Source organism: Rana temporaria, chromosome 1 (assembly GCF_905171775.1).
Source record: "Rana temporaria chromosome 1, aRanTem1.1, whole genome shotgun sequence".
Classification (NCBI taxonomy): Eukaryota; Metazoa; Chordata; class Amphibia; order Anura; family Ranidae; genus Rana; species Rana temporaria.
The window spans coordinates 616,814,336-616,838,649 of NC_053489.1; the positions used below are offsets into that span (position 1 = coordinate 616,814,336).

At 45.1% G+C, this 24,314-nt stretch overlaps 2 protein-coding genes across 4 annotated transcripts in view; both read left to right on the plus strand.

Moving 5' to 3' along the window:
• The window catches only part of TACC3 (transforming acidic coiled-coil containing protein 3), a 78,981-nt gene extending 72,912 nt beyond the window's left edge, over positions 1-6,069 (plus strand). For all 3 annotated transcript variants that reach the window (XM_040335275.1, XM_040335274.1, XM_040335273.1), the window contains exons 15-16: positions 2,935-3,055; positions 5,906-6,069. In XM_040335275.1, the coding sequence (XP_040191209.1) occupies positions 2,935-3,055; positions 5,906-5,971 (187 nt within the window). In that variant the 3' untranslated portion in view covers positions 5,972-6,069. The remainder of the gene's footprint in view (positions 1-2,934; positions 3,056-5,905) is intronic.
• A 1,137-nt stretch (positions 6,070-7,206) lies between these two features.
• On the plus strand, positions 7,207-9,693 carry LOC120924361. The gene is made up of 2 exons (XM_040335277.1): positions 7,207-8,394; positions 8,581-9,693. Exons 1-2 carry the CDS (start codon positions 8,073-8,075, stop codon positions 9,240-9,242), a joined length of 984 nt encoding a protein of 327 aa, XP_040191211.1. The 5' UTR covers positions 7,207-8,072; the 3' UTR covers positions 9,243-9,693.
• Positions 9,694-24,314: the final 14,621 nt, after the last annotated feature.

Consider the following 24,314-nt stretch of genomic DNA (forward strand, 5'->3'; position numbering starts at 1 on the left):
TATCCAGACAGAGACCAGCTCGAGGGCCACCCTTCCCCAGTTGGGACCTGTCTCTGGTATTGCGTACCCTAACGGGTACTCCCTTTGAGCCCTTAGATAATTGTTCTCTAAGGGATTTAACCTTAAAAACAGCTTTTTTGGTTGCAGTGACCACTGCTAGGAGGGTCAGCGAGCTGGAAGCTCTATCGATCAGACCCCCTTTTTGTGTTATTTTCCCGGATCGGGTCGTTTTCAAGACCGATCCAGCCTTTCTTCCTAAAGTGACTTCAAAGTTTCACAGGAGTCAAGATATAGTTTTACCCTCTTTTTGTTCGAACCCTTCGGGGGAAAGGGAACGACGTTTCAGTACGTTGGATGTTAGGAGAAGTATCCTACATTATTTAGAGGTGACTAAACCGTTTAGACGGTCAGACTCACTATTTGTTTTATTTTCTGGAACCAGGAAGGGATGCAAAGCATCCAGGCGCACTATTGCCAGGTGGCTAAGACTAAGCATTGAGCAAGCATACACTTTGGCTGGTAGGGATATCCCTACAGGAATTAAAGCACACTCCACTCGAGCGCTGGCAACCTCTCAAGCAGAAAGAGCGGGAGCAACGCCGGAACAGATTTGCAAAGCAGCAACATGGTCCAGCTACACCACCTTCGTTAAACACTACAGGGTGGACCTGGTTTCGGCAGGTGAGCAAGCCTTTGGACGAAAGGTTTTGCAAGCCATAGTCCCACCCTAGTTGGTAAGTTCTCGGTTATCCTCTCAATTGTGGGCTGTCCTGAAAGACGGGAGGGGAAAAATAGAGTTACGTACCGGTAACGTCTTTTCCAGTAGTCTTTCAGGACAGCCCTGGGTACCCACCCGAATAGAGGAAGTCTGATTTCAAGACCAGGACATGATGTTGATATGTAATTGTATGTTATTAACATGTTCTTGTGTCTCCCCAGCTGACCGGAGGTGCTCGTATAAATACTGAGGTCTGGCAGGGGGAGTGAGAAATTTATGGGCTGGCGCAGTGTTTCCTAGAGGAAGAGGAGGAGTATCTCTCAATTGTGGGCTGTCCTGAAAGACTACTGGAAAAGACGTTACCGGTACGTAACTCTATTTTTTTTTTTTTTTTAGCCAAATGGCTTCCTTTACCTTACTGCAGTCCTGGTTTCATGTCCTCATTGTTCGTTTTTGCTCTGATGTTGCTGTAATCCTTCTCTGTTCTGGACATTTCCTGGTTGTCTGTTTCCTGATGACCACAGTACTGGGAGCTTCTAGTTTAGTTTTCCAAACCATCACTGCTCTATGGCTCTATACAGCACAGAGGCAGGAAATAACATGCAAAGACGAAACTAGATGCAAAAACGAAACTGAAACTGCAGGTACATTATATGATTGATTTTTATCTATTTTTAATCGTTTTTAAAAGGAATCGTTAACTATTATGTCTCTATACCCTGTAAACAGTCATTTCAGCTAAAAAATGTTTTTCCTTTACAACTCCTTTAACCCTGGGAGCTGAATCTGCAAGATCTGTGACAGCGCGGTGTAAGGATGATTTTACAGAGTTGTCACAGGTCCCCCACACACAGTGCGCCACTGTCCCCATAAAACATCTGTACTAGTGCACAAAACATGTGCATTAGTGTATCATTATGACATCAACATGTGTCAGTGTCCGCCGGTAGCCAATCAACATCTGTAAGTGCACAAAAACATTTGTCATAGTGTACAGGTGTTCACCAATAAATTAATAAAACATTTAAAGCATGCAATGGCAAACTCACACATTGGTCCCATACACAAAACAGCGATAGCACCACATATGTGAGGTATTGCCACGAACGTCAGAGTGAGTGCAATAATTCTAGACTAGCACCAGACCTCCCGGGTAACTCGAAACTGGTAAAATACCGAAGTTTGGTGCCATTTCAGAAGCTTGCGCTATTTTAAAGCATGATATGTTTATTTACCCAGCGCAACACTTTAATATTTTATATAAAAATTTGTGCATTGAAATTTATTAAAATTTATTTGTTGGTGTGTAAAATTGCATTTGAAAAACTGCTGCGCAAATACTGTGCGACATAAAAATTTGCAAAGCCCACAAATTTTGTTCTCTAAGGCCTCTACTGCTCAAATTGGGGATATTTGTACTGTCCTGACATGTTGGGGCCTCAAGAAAGGAGATGGGCCATCACTACCTCAGGTGTGATCAATTTTCAATGATTAGTACCATAGCTTGTAGATCTCCACCTTTCACACGGACCAAAAATATACCCTGATTTTGGGTTATTTTTACCAAAGAAATGTAGCTGTTTACATTTTGGTCAAAATTTATGAAGAGAGATTACTTATTTCCAAAACTTGTAACTGAAACAAACGCATTTACATGATCGAACAATTCTCATTCAAGGGGTATGAGCGCTGAATGCTGAAAATGAGCCTGGGCAGGAAGGAGGGTGAAAGTACCCAGTATTGAGGTGGTTAATCAAGGTTGTGACGCTCACTCATCAGAAATGGATGATTAAAGTGGAGGTCTGCCCACTCCTGCAAAAGTTAATATCCCAAATCATTAAAGTTCTGCAGGGTGGTGACCAAAGGGGACTGAGAATCATTCAGGTAAAGCAACTTATCCTCTAGTGCCCCTACCCACAGACCACAAATGCATTGGTTAGCACCAATCAGTTGCCAAGGGGTTCCATGGTCAGAGGCCTGTCGAGAGGGAAGCCCTGTCTTGTGCCCCTAAGCAAAGTTAGGGGAGTAGACAGAACATTATTGGTTAATAACCCTGTTCTTACAGGGTGAATCGAGTAAGTTGATACATTTATGTGCAAAAGCTAATTTTAGTCAGATATATGGCCATTCGAAAAGCTTTGTCTCTGGCATGTGACCATTTTTAGGTCTCGGTACCTACCAGAAACTCACTGGCATCTGCTTGTGTCTTGATACAGAGCTAATGAGGAAATTGCTCAAGTAAGAACTAAGTTTAAGTCTGAAACAACGGCACTCCAGGCAACACTACGCAAAGAACAGATGAAGGTCCAGGGTTTGGAGCGCACATTAGAACAAAAGGTAAGTCCCCTTTCTTGTGTATTAAGGGACCCGGAGGTCTTTAACTTTTTAAAGGGGTTGTAAAGGTCCGTGTTTTCACCCTAATGCATCCTATGCATTAAGGTAAAAACGCCTGGCAATGACGGGCCCTCCTGTTTTTACTTGCCTGAGCCTGTTCACCTGCTCGGCTCTTCCCCGGCGTCCTCTTCTCCAGAGTCTCTGCGTTGATTGGATAGATTGACGGCAGCACAGCCATTGGCTCCCGCAGCTGTCAATCAAATCCAATGACTTGGCCACTGGGGGGGACGGGGGGACCGAGTCATACACTCGGCGTCTATGGATGTCGAGTGTATGACACAGGAGCATGACCACAAGGTTACCCCCTTGGGAGAGAGCTTTACCACCAGCCGCAAGTGTAAGTAAAGCCTATGGGTGCACTAGCTTCTCGCTCCACTGTCTCTAGGTTGCTTGCACTATCCAAGAATGGTCCAAAAGATCTGATTCCACATTTTCCTGTCAAGGAGCACTCTGCTGAATCTGTAAATGCCTCCTGAGGTTTTTGGCATCAAGCAATGATTTTGTAGGGAGGACGTTCAGGCTTCATCTGGGACGTTCAGGCTTCATCTGATTTCAGCTTCAAGCCCAAGGTTCCTTTTTAGTCAGCTCTTTGAGGACCACAAGGTTTTCATGCATTTTTATGCATGAAGCTAAAAAAACTTCTGTGTGCAGCAGCCGCCAGCCCTCTAAATACTTACCTGAGCCCCATCGTGGCTTAATCAGTCCATCGCATGTTTCAGTCATATTTTGGCCTTTTTTGGTCTGTTCTTAATCGACATCTGTCCCAGAGTACAAGGGACAGGTTTCTATTTTTATTCCAGAAACCCCCTTTCTTCACAATCCTTTATCGTGACTTTTCTCTTCTGTAGAGTATTCATTCCCCCAATTTGACCTCCTGTCTTGAGATCTCAACCTCTGGTGCAGTAACCAAAACTGCAGTGTTCATCCTCGTGACACATCTCAGGGAGCACCCTCATGGCTAACAGAGGACAGAATTGGAAATGGGCTTGAAAAACTTTAACATTAAGAAGTTGCCAGGACCAGATGGCTTGCACCCAAGGGTCCTTGGGGGAACTCGGTCAAGTAATTGCCAGACCATTGTTCCTAATTTTTACTGACAGTCTACTGACTGGAATGATACCAGCTGATTGTATAAAAGCCAATGTAGCACCAATATTTAAAAAGGGCCAAAATACATCCCTGGGAATTACAAACCAGTTAGCCTAACATCAGTAGTATGCAAGCTCTTGGAGGGGATAAGGGACTATATTCAAGATTTTAGTAATGAAAACTGTATTGGCAGTAATCATCATGGATTCCGGAAGATTGGTTCTTGCCAAACCAATTTATTAACCTTCTATATAAGGAGGTGAGCTGCCAACTAGTTAAAGGGAGGCCCGTAGACGTAGTGTATCTGAATTTGAGTTTCCCATAAACGTTTACTGTACAAAGTAAGGCCTGTTAGCATGGAGTACATGGATTGAAAACTGACTACAAGGGCGAGTTCAGAGGGTGGTCATAAATGGGGAATACTCTGAATGGTCCGGGGTGGAAAGTGGAGTCCCCCAGGGTTCTATGCTGGAACCAATCCTATTTATGAACAAATTAAATGACCCGGAGGATGGGGTAAACAGCTCAATCTCTGTATTTGTGGCTGATACTAAGCTAAGCAGGGCAATAACTTCTCCGCAGGATCTGGAAACCTTGCAAGAAGATCTGAACAAATGAATGGGGTGGGCAACTACCTGGCAAATGAGGTTTAATGTGGACAAATGTAAAATAATGCATTTGGGTGGCAAAAATATGAATGCAATCTACTCACTAGGGGGAGAACCTCTGGGGGAATCTAGAATGGAAAAGGACCTGGGGGTCCTAGTAGCTGAATGGGCTCAGTAATGGCATGCAAAGCCAAGCTGCTGCTAACAAAGCAAACAGAATATTGGCATGCATTAAAAAGGGGAGTAATTTAAGAGAGAAAACAATATCACACACGGAAGTGCCATCTAAGGTTATAACTCACATTAAGTACATATATGTTCAAATGCAAAATCTGCTTGGTGTCCTGGTCCAGCTGATGATGGAAAATCACGGCCACTGGAGGCATAGTTCTGGGATGCCTCTGGGTATAGGGCAGAAGTTGTCAGCTTGTGGGAGGGGAACGCCTCTACGTCTCCAGCCCTGTGAGCACCTCCAGCAGCCATGATTTTCTATAATAGGTGGGACTGGGATACCTATGCAGATTTTGAATTTGACCAGATGTATGTGATATGCGTTATAGTATTTTTAATAAACCACACACACACACGCGCTGTGTGAGTTTGTGCCTATTTCTTTTTTTTTTTTTGTATTGATGCAAATTGCACTGCAAAGTATCAGTACTCGTACTGAACAATTATAAAGTATCAGTGCAACCCTAGTTATATCTATTTTGTGTGGAGAGACAGTTCGGTTGGTTTCCCTTTATGTTCTCTGCTGTCTGGGAACCTGCTTGGGGGGGGGGGGGTAATTCCTCCCTGCCATCCTGTGCTGCCCGTTATCTGCCACCATCCCCAACTATCCTCTTTTGCTATGGAGCAAACAGTAGAGGGTGAAGTAGTCCCCTATTGATTCACCGCCTATAAAAGAATTCTACTCCTAGATGTGACCCTGTGAGGACAAACATGTGATCTTTGTTTTTAGAAGGTGCTACTTATGAATAAAGCTATATTTCAAACTATAGTTGTACTTCTTTTTATTTATTTTCCTCCTTTTTTATTTTTTATTTTTTTTTACTGTTATGTCACCAAGTCCTTTTTTCTCTTCCCCTTATTTCAGGCAAAAGAAAATGACGAACTGACAAAAATCTGTGATGACTTAATCTTGAAGATGGAAAAAAGCTGAGAAGTTGTCTCGGCACTTTTGTACTATATTGTATGCGTTGTTGCACTGTTTTGTCCCTTTTATATGTTGAGAACTAATAAATAGAATTTTTAACTTAACTCGCACTTTTGTCTGTTCATCTGTAACCATGAAAACCTGTAAACATGTGTATAAGTGGAACCCATGGGGGCTGACCATACCGACCTGCCACTGCTAGCGGTCTTGTCGCACTGACTCTCTTCCTGTAAAACACGGCATTGTTTGCAACAGTATTCCAATGGGACCCAACATTCTGATCACGTCATACTTGTCAGAATTGGGGATATATATATATATATATATATATATATATATAACATTTTGTGTGTCTTACACACCGATCCTTGCTGGTACAAAGATTGGTATATGTAAGTATTCCGACTTGAATGCTGTAACAGGCGCATGTCCTAAAATCATATGCATTTGTCTATTGCCACTAGAGGGCCCCCTATTGCAAAACAAAATGCTCTAAAAACCTTTGGGAATTAAGACTTTCTGCTTGATCAACAAAATAGTCACACATAGCATTTTATACAGAAATGTAGATTCTTCTTTCTTTCAGTTGTATTGAATTTGCTTGAAAGAGAACAAGGTACAGAGTACATAACATAGTGCAGCGTACAGTGAAACAAATTTATATTAAATTTCAGCTAGAACAAAAGCATACAAACATTTTAAGAAGAGTAATGTAGACTTGCTGATATAATCAGATTCGAACCGAATTTACTGCCTGCACCGACGGAATATAGAAACTAACTCAAGCTATCTCTGTCCACGCCAACACTACACATAGCTGCTAAGTAAGCAGCCTTTTATAGTGTGGTGAGTGGACTTGGTCCCCCTGAGCCATGATTGGCCAAAGGCACCTTGCCTTTGGCCAATTATGGCGCTCTCAGCAGAGCGCGCTGGTTTTGACCAAAGCATTGCAGGTCAGGCGCATGCTTTCGCCAATCGTACAGCAATGCACTGCGAACTTGCAGCGCATTATTTTCTGCTAACGCCCCATGTGTTCGGTTTGTTTTACAAAAACTAACACTCGATGTTCGAGTCAAACTTTCTCTAGTCGTCTTCCAGGACGGCACCCTGAGAGATGACTGGCTTCTCCTGACAGGAAACACAATCAAAAAGAGGTTAAAAACCCCGCCCCTTCCCGTGCTCCTCAGTTCTTGATTGTGTTTCCCCACAGCGAAACGTTTATTTTTTTCTGACCTAAGGCCTGGGGCTGGTGGTCCCCCCCCCCTGGGAACTGAACCGCAGGCACTGGGTAGCCTTTGGGTTTAGCGAAGATTTCCATTCCTAGGGGGTCCCTTCTTGCTCAGGGGGGCCTCACTATGTGGGTTGAAGAACCCCCCTGAGTGCTGGAGTCTCCTGGGGATAGGTGGCTATTCTGGAGCTCCAGGGGCTGATCCACTCTCTCTCTCTGAGCTTTCCCCTTACCTTGGAGGTCTGTGGGTCAGGCTCTCTCCGGTGGTGGGGGTTTTCTGTGCGGTCTGGGGCTGCGACTGGGTCGTCCTGGATTCCCTGGAGCGTTCATTGCCGTTTTCGAATTTGGCGCCAAAACCGGCGTCTCACAGAGCCGGCGGCGCAGGGCAATGACGTCACACGCGCGGCGCGTGTCACTTCCGGGTCGGCTCAGCAAAGATGGCGCGCTGCAGCTCCAACACGCCAGTCGGCTTCCCACGGCACCGGAGACACACGAAAGGGCAGCAGCAGCCGAGAGAGAGCGGCGCCTTCATCCTCACGCGATGGAGCGAGAGGTCCGGTCGTCTACGACCCCGGCTGCGGAGGAGACCACAGGGGGTGAGTCTTCCTGGACACAGGTATGGTGGGCTGGGACCCAGTAGTTGTTCCCTAGTATTTACATACATGCCTGTGTATCCTTTTCTTTCTAGGGGAGGATTTTGTTGCCCAGGGGGGTGCTAGTCGTTCAGTTAAAGACACTAGTCGCTCCAAAAAATGTGGCTATTGTAGTGGCAAGTTACCCTCAGATTATTCCAAACCCTTTTGTGCTAAATGTATCATTAAATTGGCAGGGAAGGAGACCTCTGAAATTCTGAAAGGATTTCTTGAGGTCCAGTCTGAGATGCTCTCTACTCTTAAAGAATTTCATGTGTCTTTAAAGAGCAAAGAGCCTGAAGCCCCCATCGCAGGGCCCTCTTCTCAAGAAAGTTCCTCTTCGCAGATTTTTAGAGTCCGCCAGGAATCCCTTGGTTCCTTAGTATCTGACTCTGAAGATTCAGAGATTCCTCCCCAGGAGGAAGGTTCTATTGGTCAGGCGGAAGAAGAAAATGAGGATACTAGGACAGGCAGATATGTCTTTGCTGCCGACGACATGGAAGGTCTCCTTGAGGCAGTGTACGCCTCCGAGGAGATTCCACAGCCTACGGAAGAAATTTCCACACAGGATAGGTTATACCAAGGCCTGTCTAAACCTCAGGCCAAAGCTATTCCGGTACATCAGTCCCTTAAGGATATCATCCTCAGGGAATGGGCAGAACCAGAGAAAAAGCTTTTAAGATACAAGACCTGGAAACGACGTTGCCCCTTTAAAGAGGAGGAGGAGTCTAAATTTTTTAAAATACCTAGATTAGATGCTCCCCTCGCGCAAATTTCCAAACAGTCGGACCTCTCCTTTGAGGACACAGGCAACTTGAAAGATCCTATGGATCGGCGGGCAGAGACCTCCTTGTGTAGGGCCTGGGAAGCTAATGCGGCTGCCTTGAGCCCCGCATTGGCTTCGGCCTGTATTGCTAGGAATGCTAATTCTTGGATCTCCAAGTTGATGGAACATGTGTCCCAGGGTTCAGACTCTAAGGGGATTCTAGAATCCCTTCAGCTCATAGGGAGCGCAGTAGCTTATTTAGCAGACACCTCAGTAGAGACGGTACGTTCTACCGCAAAGACAGGAGCCCTCCTCAACTCTGCCAGAAGAGCAGTATGGGTCAAGATGTGGAATGGGGACCTTGCGTCTAAGAACCGCCTTTGTGGTCTTCCCTTCGAGGGCTCCCTTCTCTTCGGTACGGGCCTGGATCAGGCCCTGACTAGGTCCTCAGAGAAAGGGGTGCGTTTTCCTACTAAGCCTAGACAAAACAAGAAAAAGTTTTTTCGAGGCCCCCAGGGGGGGTTTGGAGGTAAGAACCGTTCCTCGGAGAAGAAGGCCCCGTACAACAGACGTTGGGGTGCTGGGAAGGAAAAACAAAAAGGGGGTATCCTTTTTTCCAATCCAAAACCCAGCGACAAGGACTCCAAATGACGGGAAGGTCGGGGGAAGACTCTCCCAGTTCCTTCCCAGGTGGGAGAGTATTACTCAAAGTCCCCACATTCTCCAAATCGTAAGGGAGGGGTACAAACTAGAGTTCCGTCAGCTTCCCCCTCCAAACTTTATTCTGACTCACTTACCCAAGGACCCTCTCAAGTCAGCAGGCCTTCTGCAAAATGTCTCAGAACTGGCACAACAGGGGGTCATAGTTCCAGTCCCTGTGTACCAGAGAGGGTTGGGAGTGTACTCCCACATCTTTGTGGTCCCCAAGCCTTCAGGAAAATTTCGATTGATTATCAATCTGAAACCCCTGAATACCTCCCTCCTCCACAAGAGGTTTCGAATGGAGAGTATTTACAGCCTCAGGAGGCTCCTACTAAGAGAGGTATTCATGGTCACCATCGATTTAAGAGACGCGTACCTCCATGTCCCAATCTTCTTGGGTCATCAGAGGTTTCTCAGGTTTGCGATCGCCTCCGCCCAGGGAGTACAGCATTGGCAATTTGCTGCCCTTCCTTTCGGACTGGCCTCCAGTCCAAGGGTCTTTACCAAGGTCCTGGCGGAGGCGATCGCTTTCCTGCACCTACAAGGGATAGCGTTAGTTCCCTATCTCGACGATTTGATACTATACAATCAAAGTCGAGATCTCCTTCTTTCGGATCTAGCCACTGTGATGACTACCCTCGAGTCCTTGGGTTGGATCATCAACAAGGAGAAATCTTCACTCCTTCCAGAGCAGAAGAAACTCTATCTAGGGTTTCTGATAGATTCCTTGGAGAGGAAGCTCTTTTTACCCAACGACAAGATCCGGGGTCTCATGTCAGTGGTCAGATCAACGTTAGAAGGAGTAGAGTCCTCCTTCAGGGACATCATGAGAGTTCTAGGCCTAATGACCTCCTGTATTCCAGCAGTCCCGTGGGCTCAGCTCCACTCCAGACCCCTCCAATTTTTCCTTCTTTCCTCCTGGGACGGAAGAAGGGAATCCCTAGAGCTCAGAGTCAGTCTCCCAGAACCAGTGAAGCTCTCACTGGGCTGGTGGCTCATCCCACAGAACCTACAGCAAGGTCTGTCGTGGGGCCAGATCAATCCGGTCAGGATCACCACGGACGCCAGCTCATGGGGGTGGGGCGCACATCTGGACGATCTCCGTGCCCAGGGTACCTGGGGACAACGACAGAAGGGGGCCTCTTCAAATTACCGCGAGCTATTAGCGGTCGGAGAGGCTCTGAAGGCATTCGAGGACAGAGTCTTGGACCAGGAGGTCCAGATCATTTCCGACAATGCGACCGCGGTGGCCTTCCTCAACCATCAGGGGGGCACCAGATCTCGCACCCTTCTAGACTTGTCCTTAGAGATCCTGGGCTGGGCCGAGCAGAGAGTTCTCTCACTCTCGGCGGTACACCTGAAAGGGACCCTCAATCTGGAGGCAGACTATTTAAGTCGCCATCCCATTCTCCAGGGAGAATGGGAACTAAATACAGAGATTTTCAGTCTAATATGCCAGCACTTTGGCAGCCCAGAGATAGATCTCTTCGCCCGCAGGGCAAACCGGAAGGTGAAGAGGTTCTTCTCTCTCTCCCGAGAACACGGCTCGGAGGGGGTGGATGCACTGGCACAGGTATGGAGGTTCCAGCTAGCCTATGCCTTCCCTCCCTTGAGCCTGATTCCGAGAGTCCTGCAGAAGGTAAATCTAGCAGTAGGGAAGTTCATTCTCGTCACACCCTGGTGGCCCAAGAGGGCCTGGTTTCCCGCTCTAGAGCGAGGGTCAGTGTTGCCTCCCCTACTTCTCCCTGTCCGGGCGGACCTTCTTCGTCAGGGTCCGATTTATCACCCAGAACCCGGCTTCTTCAAGCTGACGGCCTGGTGCTTGAGAGGCGGAACCTGAGGGAGAAGGGCTGCTCCGAGAGAGTTATTGACACGCTTCTAGCCAGTAGGAAGGTAGTCACTAGGCGTATATATGCAAAAACCTGGGGTATCTTCTCTCGCTGGTGCTCAGAGAGACAGAATTCTCAGCAGGAGACCTCGGTCATCTTAGATTTTCTCCAAGATGGAGTAGACAAGGGGTTAGCCACAAGGACTCTAAGGGTTCAGGTGGCAGCCTTGTCGTATTTTTTGGATAGACGTCTATCCCTGGACCCCCTGGTCAAAAGGTTTCTTATAGCCAGAGACAGGTTGTCCCCAGTTCAGATCTCTAGGGTTCCACCCTGGGATCTTTCGTTAGTGTTAAACCAACTTACCAAGGCTCCGTTTGAGCCAATTGACAATATCCCCATCAGGTTACTCACCTTTAAATTTGCCTTCCTCTTGGCAATCACGACAGCCAAGAGGATAGGTGATATGCAGGCGCTCTCCATTAAAGAGCCATTTTTTCGCTTATTTGAGGACAGGGTTGTTCTAAGTCAGGACCCCCTTTATCTTCCTAAGGTAGTGACAAAGTTCCACAGGTCACAGGAAGTAATCCTCCCTTCTTTTTGTTCAAATCCCCAGAATGAAGGAGAAGCTTCCTTTCATTGTCTGGATGTTAGACGATGTCTATTAGCTTACTTAGAAAGAGTTACAGTCTTTAGACGTTCTACTCATCTATTAATTTGTTTTTCGGGTCAGAAAAGAGGCCTTCAAGCGTCCAGAGCCTCTATTTCTAGATGGATTAGGCAGACAATTTCCTTAGCTTATGTACAAGCCGGTAAGGTAGCTCCTAATGTTAAAGCACACTCCACACGATCACTAGCAACCTCCTGGGCAGAAAGGGCCGGAGCTTCGGTGGAGCAAATTTGCAGAGCAGCGACGTGGTCAAGCCAGAACACGTTCCTGAAACATTATAGAGTTGACCTACTGTCACCTCAGGACTTGGTTTTCGGGAGAAAGGTCCTGCAAGCAGTGGTCCCGCCCTAAGGTAGGCCTGAAGCTACTTGCTTCTCTCTCAGGGTGCCGTCCTGGAAGACGACTAGAGAAATGACCAGTTACACTTACCGGTAGCTGTATTTCTGGTAAGTCTTACAGGACGGCAGGCCTACTTCCCACCCTTGTGATACATTATTGGTTTGTATTATATTTTCTGTGGTGTTTTTCCCGTGCACTGGTGGGTTCATACTTTATCTCAAACTGAGGAGCACGGGAAGGGGCGGGGTTTTTAACCTCTTTTTGATTGTGTTTCCTGTCAGGAGAAGCCAGTCATCTCTCAGGGTGCCGTCCTGTAAGACTTACCAGAAATACAGCTACCGGTAAGTGTAACTGGTCATTTTGTTCAACTCCAACTGCTGGCTCATCCCTAGTGATGGGTCAAATCGCTGCAGTGATCTGAGGGATGTTCAGCCCCTCCTCCTTTTCCTCTGCAGTCTTCTAGGACACACAGTTCCCAGAAGACTGCAGGACCATTCACGAAGCACAGCTCCCTTACCGAAGATGCCTGCACGCTAAGCTGATTGAAGAATGGGCTCAGGCATTGTTAAATCCCTGGACAGATTAGCGGCCTTATAGTAACTCGGCAGCTACAGTATTTACAACTACTTCTAATTTTTTTGGGGAGAGATTGGATCTCTGCTTTCCAGTGTTGCTAAACCCAGGACCCTGCATTTGCCTAATCTGGTCTCCGACAGAACATGGAAATGCAATTACTTTAGTAAATACGAAATGCTAAACACCTTTTCTTAGCAGCAGTATATAGCAGTCTTGTGACTATATTGGTGTCTGGTTAAAGCTTGGAGTTTTAATTTTCCTCTGACTGTCCTTATGAAGCTGCTGGACCCCTGACCCTCTGTCTGGACAGTGCTGCTTGGTCCTGTGCTCATCACATGCCCACCCCCTCACCCACAATGTAGAGGATTAGCCTCTTGGGTTCCACAGTGAGTATAGCAAGCATGGTTTGCAGACTTTTTTTTTTTTTTTTATCTTTACTGTTGTGGGTTAAGTAAATTTGCGGTTCCCTCAAAATAACTTGTAGCCATTTAATGTCTAAACTGCTGGCAACAAAAGTGAGTCCACCCCTAAGTGAAAATATCCAAATTAGCAATTTCTTCCTCGCTGGTGCCATGTGACTCGTTAGTGTTGCAAGGTCTCGGGTGTGAATGGGGAGCAGGTGTGTTAAATTTGGTATCGCTCTCACTCTCTCATACTGGTCACTGGAAGTTCAACATGGCACCTCATGGCAAAAAACTCTGAGGATCTGAGAAAAATAATTGTTTCTCTTCATAAAGATGGGCTAGGCTATAAGAAGATTGCCAAGACCCTGAAACTGAGCTGCAGCAGCATGGTGGCCAAGACCATACATCGGTTGAACAGGACAGGTTCCACTCGGAACAGGCCTCGCCATAGTCGACTGAAGACCTTGAGTGCACGTGCTCAGCATCATATCCAGAGATTGTCTTTGGAAAATAGATGTATGAGTGCTGCCAGCATTGCTGCAGAGGTTGAAGGGGTGGGGAGTCAGCCTGTCAGTGCTCAGACCATACGCCGCACACTGCTTCAAATTGGTCTGCATGGCTGTCATCCCAGAAGGAAGCCTCTTCTAAAGATGCACAAGAAATCCTGAGAACAGTTTGCTGAAGACGAGCAGACTAAGGGCATGGATTACTGGAAACATGTCCTGTGGTCTGAGACCAAGATAAATGTATTTGGTTCCGATGGTGTGAAGCGTGTGTGGTGACAACCAGGTGAGGAGTACAAAGACAAGTGTGTCTTGCCTACAGTCAAGCATGGTGGAGGGAGTGTCATGGTCTGGGGCTGCATGAGTGCTGCCAGCACTGGGGAGCTACAGTTCATTGAGGGAACCATGAATGCCAACATGTACTGTGACATACTGAAGCAGAGCATGATCCCCCTCCCTGGGTCGCAGGGCAGTATTCCAACATAATGACCCCAAACACACCTCCAAGATGACCACTGCCTTGCTAAAGAAGCTGAGGGTAAAGATGGACTGGCCAAGCTTGTCTCCAGAACTAAAGTCTATTGAGCATCTGTGGGGCATTCTTAAATGGGAGGTGGAGGAGCGCAAAGGTCTCTAACATCCACCAGCTCCGTCATGGAGGAATGGAAGAGGACTCTAGAGGTAACCTGTGAAGCTCTGGTGAACTCCATGCCCAAGAGGGTTAGGGCAGTGCTGGAAATAAATGGTGGCCACACAAAATATTGACACTTTGGGCCCAATTTGGACATTTTCACTTAGGGGTGTACTCACTTTTGTGAGATTCTGTATATAGAACTAAACAAAAGACGTAATGTTCAAAAAAGGGACAAACCAATATGAACAACAATGCCTGAGGCAAAATCTTGAATGTCAGGGTTAGGCTTTTATAATTGGAAAAGACCAATTCATGTAAGGGAACATGTGGTTGCCATCATCCCATATACATTAAAAAAATAGTAATAACCTCTGGAGGCGAGATTATACAGGCAACAAAATATACAAAAAAAATCATAAATATTTATTACATAATATAATTACAAAAAATAGAATAATATCACGATGTGCGAAATGTTAAAAACATGGATACTGATTCAATTGGAGATATAACCATGATACTATCCTTAATAATGTTATTGATGACGGATAGTATCATTAGATCTCCAATTCAATCAGTATCCATGTTTTTAACATTATTCTTTTTTTTTTTTTAATTATTATGTAATTTTTTTATGATTTTTTTTTTTTTTTAGTATATTTTGCTGCCTATATAATCTCGCCTCCAGAGGTTATTTCTATTTTTTTGCTTTTATAGTTGGTTTCTGACTACAGTAGTAGGAAAACAAACTGACAAACACTTTATTTTTTTGATGTACCTGAATGATTAGTGATGATATAAGAACGTTCAATCTTGCTTCAAAATCAACATTGCCACCAGGTGGCAGTGCAACCCCATCTATGATGTTTAGGATTGTGTAAAGACAAAGCTGCAACATTGCAAGGGATGACTCTGCCAACTGAAAGAATATATATGTTGGGTGTACAGGATAGATGATTCAAAACACGGATGTGGGATTATTTAAACTGGAGCTCTCTAGCTAAATCTTTTGTAGAACTGTAAAGTGACCTATCTTTACCCTGTACATTTACATTGCCTATTTAGAGTGTTTTCTGCTTAACCACTTCAGCCCTGGAAGATTTGGCTGCCCAATGACCAGACCATGTTTTGCGATATGGCACTACAACGCTTTAACGGACAATTGCACGGTCGTGCGACGACGTACCCAAACAAGTGACGTAATTTTTTTCCCCATAAAAATAACTTTCTTTTGGTGGTTTTTATTTTTTGCGCTTTTTTATTTTTGCAATACTAAATATCCCAATTAGAAAAATATATAATTTTTTTTCCCCTCAGTTTAGGCCGATGTGTATTCTTCTACATATTTTTGGTAAAAAAAAAAATCGCACTAGGCCAGTGTGCCTTCTGTTTATTATCAGTGCGTCTAGACATTCTTATGAGGGCAGCAAGGTGGCATTTATCCAGATTTTCCAGGACAAGAACATGGTAACACCACTGTTGGGTCCACCTTTCAGTACAGAGATGTTGTTAGTATTTCTAGGATAATTCAACATAACTATCGGGAGCATCAAAATGATGTTGGGAGTTGACCTGGCTATTCCCTTTACAGTGGAACCTTGGTTTACGAGTAACGCGGTTAACAAGCGTTTTGAATAACGAGCAACTTTTTTTTTTTTTCTGGCTCGGTTCGCAAGTGTTGCCTCGCAAAATTAATGCTAATTGGGTGTGCAATACCGCATTTGGCCAGAGGTGTGGGGGCACCAGTGACACTCGAAACGATTCTGAGCCGTTCCGAGCCATTCAGAAAGACTCTGAACCTTTCCAAGGATTTCTGAGATCAGCTGAGCTGTCCCCGAGTATTTCCGAAGGCTCTCCAGCGCCCCCACCTCTGACCACATGCTGTATTGCATGCCATAGAAGTCAATGCGGAACAAATTATCTTTGTTTCCATTCACTTGAATGAATGAGTGACTTGCATAGCGCTACACATGCAAACTAAATCGCCTCTAGGCGCTTTTTGCAGCCAGTGTCTTTCTGGCTGGTGCAGTCATTTACCCCGTAGGATCTCGACACGCTTGGGACACACAGTCGTACACACATATACATATATAGCATTCTGTTACTTTCTAGCCGGCGCTGCTGTAAATTTAGAGGGTAGTAGGAGAGTTAGTTTGACTCGGACTGTGTTGTTTTTCACTAAATTTGGGCCTCTGTTCCAGCCATGGCTGTACTGTGAGTGACCACTATTGTTGTCTGGGGTGCTGTTTCCGCCCCAGGACGAGGGTGCCAGCAGTCATGTCGAGGTGTTTTGGGTGTTGCCCTTCAGCAGCCAATCAGAGGGAGTTGATCGTCTGGCTGTGCATGCTGGGGAAGAGTACTTAAGGGACACGCGTCACTAGTCCGGGGTCTTAGTCGATCAATGGTTTGTCGTCCCACCACCCCCCGTGTGTGGTCCTCTTGGCCGGGGGTGCGTGTTCAAGTGTTTCTGGCTCCGGGACCACGTTGGTCCGGGGATGTGATCCACTAAGTAGGCCCGGTAGTCAGACTGGGTCTACGCTCACAGAGGGGGGAAGCAACTTGATGAAGAACCTGTCTTGGAGAGCACCGAGCACAAGGCTGGTATCTCAGGAGAGGCCTTGAACTCCATCGAAGGACGCACCATTACTGAGAGGCTGAATGATGGTCGCCTGTTGGTTCATAAGAAATTGATCGGGAGAGATCCAGGTGCTAAATCCTGTGCTGAGGATTTTGGACCGAATGTGTCTTCATCTTTGGGAAGGTCCGTGGCAGAGACTTTACCAAATTTCCGTGCGCTATCTCGGCTGCTAGGCTGGTGAGAGAGGCCTATCCAGGTGCGCAATACCCACTCTGGCTAGAGTGGCGACGAAAGCTACATTGCTGGAAGCAGAAGTGTTTCCGAACAAAAGTTATACACCTGAACCTATTACCCTTCCACCTCTTAAACTACTTATTTTATTCCTTTTACCAAGTTCGGCAAATAAAGCAAAGAAAAAGAAGTCTAAAGTGTGGACATTGAACTTTTTCTCAACTCATCGTGTACCCTAGACGGCGAGGAAATAGAGGTTACATGCCGCCCAAAACAATCCAGCAGCTCCTTTGGGGGGTAGTGCTACACATATATACTCGGCCAATTTGGACAGGATCCAATTAACCTGCCAGCATGGTGGAGTGATTGACTTCTATGGGGAAACTCGATTTGATATGAGAGTGCTTTGGATTACAAGCATTCTCCTGGAACGGATTATGCTCATAATCCAAGGTTCCTCTTTATCACATGTGCATACTGACCTCTGAAAGTTGTCCCCTGACCATTTGTCGAGTTACCACTTTAACTGATATCTGGTCGTCTCACTTCAAGTGCTGCAATATCTTGAAGGAGTTGTAGTACAGCATTGTCCATATATATATAAGAAAAAAAAATTCACTGTTCTTATTTTGTCTTCTATATCAATTTACACAGAACAAAGGGCTACATACATAAATGATGTCAATGTACAATACGGTAGTAAATGTATTGCTTTGTTTTTTCTGTAGTGATCCTCTAATTTTCAACAATATGGTGTCACCCCCCAGCCCCCCCCAACCCCCCCCCACTAACTTGTACTGAGTGTAAAACGCTGGAGAATGAGGTTGACCCGTCAGCTCAAGCATGACCCCTATAATTGCAGAGCGCCACAGGACGCCATTATACAGAAGACGTGACCTTACTGTAACATTCTGTCCTCCTTCCCCGACATCTGCTCAGCGGGGGGCAGGAGCCACATAGAGAGAATTATGAATATTATTATCTGTACTCCATGAAATCACCATTCTACTGACACCAGCAGAAAGGAGGGCTCCTCCCTGGATACAAAGAGACAGATTAATACAATTCTCTGATTTAAAATGGACTTCTGTTGGCTCCTTGAGAGAGACTAATATAAGTCTTATAATTGCTGCGGTTGGTGAATATACAGTATCTCACAAAAGTAAGTACACCCCTCACATTTTTGTAAATATATTATTCTATCTTTTCATGTGACAGCACTGAAGAAATTACACTTTGCTACAATGTAAAGTAGTGATTGTACAGCTTGTATAACAGTGTAAATTTGCTGTCCCCTCAAAATAACTCAACACACGCCATTAATGTCTAAACCGCTGGCAACAAACATGAGTACACCCCTAAGTGAAAATGTCCAAAGTGTCAATATTTTGTGAGGCTACTATTATTTTACAGCACTGCCTTAACCCTCTTGGGCATGGAGTTCACCAGAGCGTCACAGGTTGCCACTGGTGTCCTCTTCCCCTCCTCCATGATGACATCACAGTGCTGGTGGATGTTAGAGACCTTGCGCTCCTCCACCTTCCATTTCAGGATGCCCCACAGATGCTCAATAGGGTTTAGGTCTGGAGACATGCTTGGCCAGTCCATTACTTTTACCCTCAGCTTCTTTAGCAAGGCAGTGGTCATCTTGGTGGTGTGTTTGGGGTCATTATCATGTTGGAATACTGCCCTGCGGCACATTCTCTGAAGGGAGGGTATCATGCTCTGCTTCAGTATGTCACAATACATGTTGGCATTCATGGTTCCCTCAATGAACTGTAGCTCCCCAGTGCCGGCAGCACTCATGCAGCTCCAGACCTTGAAGCTCCCACCACCATGCGTGACTGTAGGCAAGACACACCTGTCTTTGTACTCCTCACTAGACATGTGCAGAACAAAAAAAAATGTTTAAATTCGTTATTTATGTAAATTCACTTATTTCAATTTGTTCGTATTCGAATCCATTCGAATTTTCAAATGCAAATCAATTTGGAAAAGTTCTCGAATTTAAAAAGTTTTCCAAAGAGAATAAATAGAAAATAAAGAAATAGAATAGAAAAAAATACAATAGAAAAGATAACAGAAAATAAAAGAATAGAATATAATAGAGTAAAACAGAACAAAATCGGAAATCGAAAATTTGGAATTCTGAAAATTCAAAATAGTAGCTAGCTAACTAATAACTAACTAATAAGTTATAGGTATTGGAATTTGTTTTCCAAATTTGGCTGTTAGTGAACGTAACGAATACAAATTTATCTGAAGTTACGAATTATCCGAAATAACGAATGCAACATCTGAACAAATAGAACGGAACAAATTAATAAATATTTTTTTTTATTAATATTATTTATTATTAATTCATTACGTTTTATTCGTTTAGATACGGCATTCGTTATTTTGGATAATACGTAACTTCAGATAAGTTCGTATTTGTTACGTTCACTAACAGCCAAATTGGAAAGTAAATTCCAATACCTATAATTTATTAGTTATCAATAGTTATTAGTTATTTCTGGTATTGCTGGTAAGATAGCGCAGGGGGCTAATGCTCCTTTGCAGCAGTCTGTGATTGCCTGTGTCCCAAGGGTTGCAGGTTCGATCCGAGGTCGGTAAAATGAGTACCATTGAGTTGGGTAATAATGACAACCATTATCAGCGCTTAGACACAGCGGCATCGCTGTAATTGGCGCTATATAAGTGTAAACATTATTATTATTATTATTTCAGATTTTCAAATTTTTGGATATTCGTTCTTATTTTTAATTTTTTTTTCGAGTTTTGAATTTTGAATTTCCAAATTTTCCCAATTTCAAATTTTGAAATTCCACTCTGAAATTTCGGAAATTCAAATTTTCGAATTTCTGAAGATTATGAGGTTTTCGAATTTTCAAATATTCGATTTTCCCAAGATTTGGAAAAATTTGGAAATTCGGATATTTCCCAATTAACTAATTTTTGTGTTGAAATTGGTTAAAAAAATAATTTGGAATGAAACGAGTTGCACACGTCTAGTTCGCACTGCTTTGTCACACTGGGATCCCTGGTTCAAATCTTAGTCATAACGCTATCTGCATGTTCTGCCTGTGCGTAGGTTTCCTCCCATGCTCCAAATACATGCTGGCATATCCAAAGAAAGGGGCTTACTGAGGAGACAAGAGAAGATAAAGTACAAGGGTCTAACGGAGAAGCTGTCCTAAGGAGGCCACAGTGCAACTGCTAATGACTACCGTACTTATGTTGTGTGCTTAAGCAGCCAACCAGTCAGGAAGTCGTGACATGCCAAGGGTGACAGAGACTTTGACAGTGAGTGAGTGAGTTTGATGCTTGGCTCCCTCTCTAGGAAGTGATTACCCATGTACTGGGACTGACGTTGTTGCACAGAGTACCCTTTGGAACATAGTCTTTTGCTGATTTTGTGTTAATAAAAGTTTGGTGAGAGACGATTCCCGTTTTTCAGTCTTCGTGCTTTTCAGTCTGTTACAGCGTGACGAATGTGCTATCTCCATTACGAACGCTAGTTTTACCAGAATGAGCGTTCCCGTCTCATAACTTGCTTCTGCTCATGCTTTTTTTTTTCCACATCGTTAAAGCCTAGACTCGACCATTTTTCAAGACGTGAAAAAAGACGCGAAAATTTAGAGCCATTTTTCTCGTCGAGAAAAATGTTCTGGAGCCTACAAACGATCGTTTTTAATGACCATTTAAAAAAATGGCATTTTTCACGTCATGAAAAACGGTTGTGTGTACGCGGCATGAGGTTTACAACCTCTTTAGGTCACAGGACTGGTAGAGCAGTACAGCTAACCGGCTGCTACCAAGACCTTGTGGGCTTGTGCAGTTGTGCAGCGCTATATCCTCAGGCACAATGGGCACAGTACCAACTGAGTGGTGGCAGGTAGCTGACACAGTGGTGGCTTAAAATGGCCTGGAGAGAGTGGCAAGTGGTGGAAATAGTGCTGGATATCGGTGCTGATGACAGCACACAGTGATGTCCTGCAACTCTTGCCCTACTTGCACTGGTACCTTTCCCTGGTTTTAGCACTCTGTCCCTGTCAGACAGGGTTCCTCTCCCTACACTAACCACTCACTTAACCTGGTAGGGCACAGCTATTGGAGGCTGTGGGCTAACATCTCCCCTATAGGTCTCCACTCCATCCCTGAGTGGCAATGCGCCACCCGATGGGTGGAAAAGAACAATACCTGCCAACAGTCAGATTATGCACCACCTTCTGAGTGAAGAAGACCTACACCTGCCAACAATCAAATTATGCGCCACCTGGTGGGTGGAGAAGAACAAAATTCCTGCTAACAATCAGATTATGAGAATACATGGTGGAAACAGAGATGCAATCAAAAATTTCAAGGGGAAGCCCTTTCATAAGATGCAACTGCTCATCACATCTCCCCTCAGCCATTAGGACTTGCTCATTTTCGGGCTCCTTAGAAGTGATTGCCTTGTGGACCTCTCACTACTCACGTGATGGTAGCTACCATCTTCACTTCCCATGCAGGACTCTTCTGCTGTGACGCAGTATATGGTCTTCATTTACCATAGCTGCACCAAAATGAAATCTCTCAAGAACTTGGTGTCCATTGACGACATGGATCTCTTCAAGATGGTCCTCAAGGCCCACAGTAGATGACACAGTCCTAGGCTGGACTCCTCTTAGAAAAGTTCCTATACAAATAAATTGTGTTCATGTGTGGGGACATCTGGGCCCCTGGGAGTATTGCAGCAGACTTCTATCAAGGAGTTTCAAAGGGGTCCTAACAGCCTACTATACCCCCCAAAATACCTATTTATGCCACTATTGCACTGCTACCTGGTTTCAGTTAAAGAGCTTTTTAGGCCAGGCTTCTCCTATGGGTCACAGGAGTGCAATTGGTTTTCCCTCCTGTGACCCGTTTTCCACAGAGAGCGGTCTGAAGTCCGCTCTCCGCTGACGTCACTGCTATCAGCCGAGGCAGCACGTCATCCCAACTTCAGAAGTCTGGATCCACCAGCTGCCTTGACTGATGGCAGTCTCGGTGTCTTAGCGAGCCGATGAGACGCCCGCTCCCCGCCCCTCCACAGCGCATCGCTCCATTGAGCGTGGAGGAACAGAGCAGGAGAGATACTGACTGACAGTCAGCAGCTATCCGCTCTCTGGGAGGAGTGAGCATCGAGCCATCAACGGTGTTTGGTGGCTCGGTTCTCAGAGACGCTGGAGGACAGCTGCAGCATCAGTTTAATGCTGCATCCACCCAGGTAAGTAGAAATCTAAAAAAACAACAACCCATGATAGAGTGGCCAGGCAGACTCAGTTTGGTCATACCCCAAGAGAGGGGTAAGCATCTGAAAGCTATTTTCTAATCATGGGGGAGCAATGGACCTAAAGTCATTTTTTCACTTTGAGACCACTTTAAAGGAGTTGTAAAGGAAATCATTGTTTTGCCTAAAATTAATGTCTGCAGGTAAAGGATGCTTATTATGAAAAAAAAATTTCCTTTACAACCCCTTTAAGGCAAGATTCACACTATTGCATTATGGAAATGCACGGTATTGAACATTTAGCTGGATTCAGGTAGATGCGCGCATTTTTACGGCGGTGTAGCATATCGTATTTACGCTACGCCGCCGTAAATCAGAGAGGCAAGTGCTGTATTCACAACGCACTTGCCTCCTAAGTTACGGTGGCGTAGCGTAAATGGGGCCAGGGTAAGCGCGCCTAATTCAGATGAGGATGAGGGGGGCGTGTTTTATGTAAATGGGTGGTGACCCGACGTGACTGACGTTTTTTACGAACGGCGCATGCGCCGTCCGTGTACATATCCCAGTGTGCATTGCTCCAAAGTACGCCACAAGGACGTATTGGTTTTGACGTGAACGTAAATTACGTCCAGCCCCATTCACGGACGACTTACGCAAATGACGTAAAAAATTCAAATTTCGAGGCGGGAACGACGGCCATACTTAACATTGACTAGGCCAGCTATTTGTTCGACTAACTTTACGCCGGAAAAAGCCATACGTAAACGACGTAAAAAAACGTACGTTTCTGAATCGGCGTATCTAGGCATTTGCATATTCTACGCCAAACTCAACGGAAGCGCCACCTAGCGGCCAGCGTAAATATTGCACCCTAAGATACGACGGCGTAGGAGACTTACGCCGCTCGTATCTTAGCCTAATTTAAGTGTATCTGGTTTCCAGAATACGCTTAAATTTAGGACGGTGTAGATTCAGAGTTACATCGGCGTGTCTACTGATACGCCGGCGTAAAGCTTTCTGAATCTAGCTAATTATGTGCATTGGTGCCAATCATTCTGAATGGCACCCCAACATGCCTGCATTGCATTGTGCAATGTTGCGCACTATATTGCTAAGAATGATGCTTTCGCCTTTCTTGTGCGCTCTGGTGCATTAAACACTTCAACCCCTGGAGGATTTGGCTGCCCTATGACCGTGCCATTTTTTGCGATTCAGCACTGCGTCGCTTTAACTGACAATTGCGTGGTCGTGCGATGTTGCACCCAAACAAAATTGAAGTTTTTTATTCCCCACAAATGGAGCTTTCTTTTGGTGGTATTTGATCACCTTTGCGTTTTTTATTTTTTGCGCTATAAACAAAAAAAGAGCGTCAATTTTGAAAAAAAGCAATATTTTTTCCTCAGTTTAGGCCGATATGTTTTCTTCTTCATATTTTTGGTAAAACAAATCGCAATAAGCGTATATTGATTGGCTTGTGCAAAAGTTATAGCGTCTACAAAATAGGGGATAGTTTTATGGCATTTTTCTAAAAAAAATTATTAGTAATGGCGGCGATCAGCGATTTTTACACTGACTGCGACATTGTGGTGGACACTTTTGACGCTATTTTGCGACCATTGTAATTTATACAGCGATCAGTGCTATAAAAATGCACGTATTTCTGTGTAAATTACACTGGCAGGGAAGTGGTTAACCACTAGGGGCGAGGAAGGGGTTAAGTGTGTCCTAGGGAGTGATTCTAACCTTGGGGGCGCTGGGCTACATGTGACACGACAGTGATCACTGCTCACGATCACAGGGAGCAGTAGATCACTGTCCTGTCACAAGGCAGAACAGGGAAATGCCTTGTTTACGATGGCATCTCCCTGTTCTGCAGCTACGTGACACGATCGCGGGCACCCGGCAGACATCGAGTCTGCGGGACCCGCGGTCACACTCACGGAGCTTGTGGCCGCATGCATGCGCGAACCCGCAATGCCGCAATTTAGAGGGGATGTACAGGTACG

What these genes read in the sequence shown, in the direction of transcription:
- LOC120924361 (XM_040335277.1), top strand. Translation starts at nt 8,073, where the DNA reads ATGCTCTCTACTCTTAAAGAATTTCATGTGTCTTTAAAGAGCAAAGAG. An exon ending in GGAAGAAATTTCCACACAGG is followed by an intron (nt 8,395 to 8,580) that starts ATAGGTTATACC and finishes TACCTAGATTAG; the next exon opens with ATGCTCCCCTCGCGCAAATT.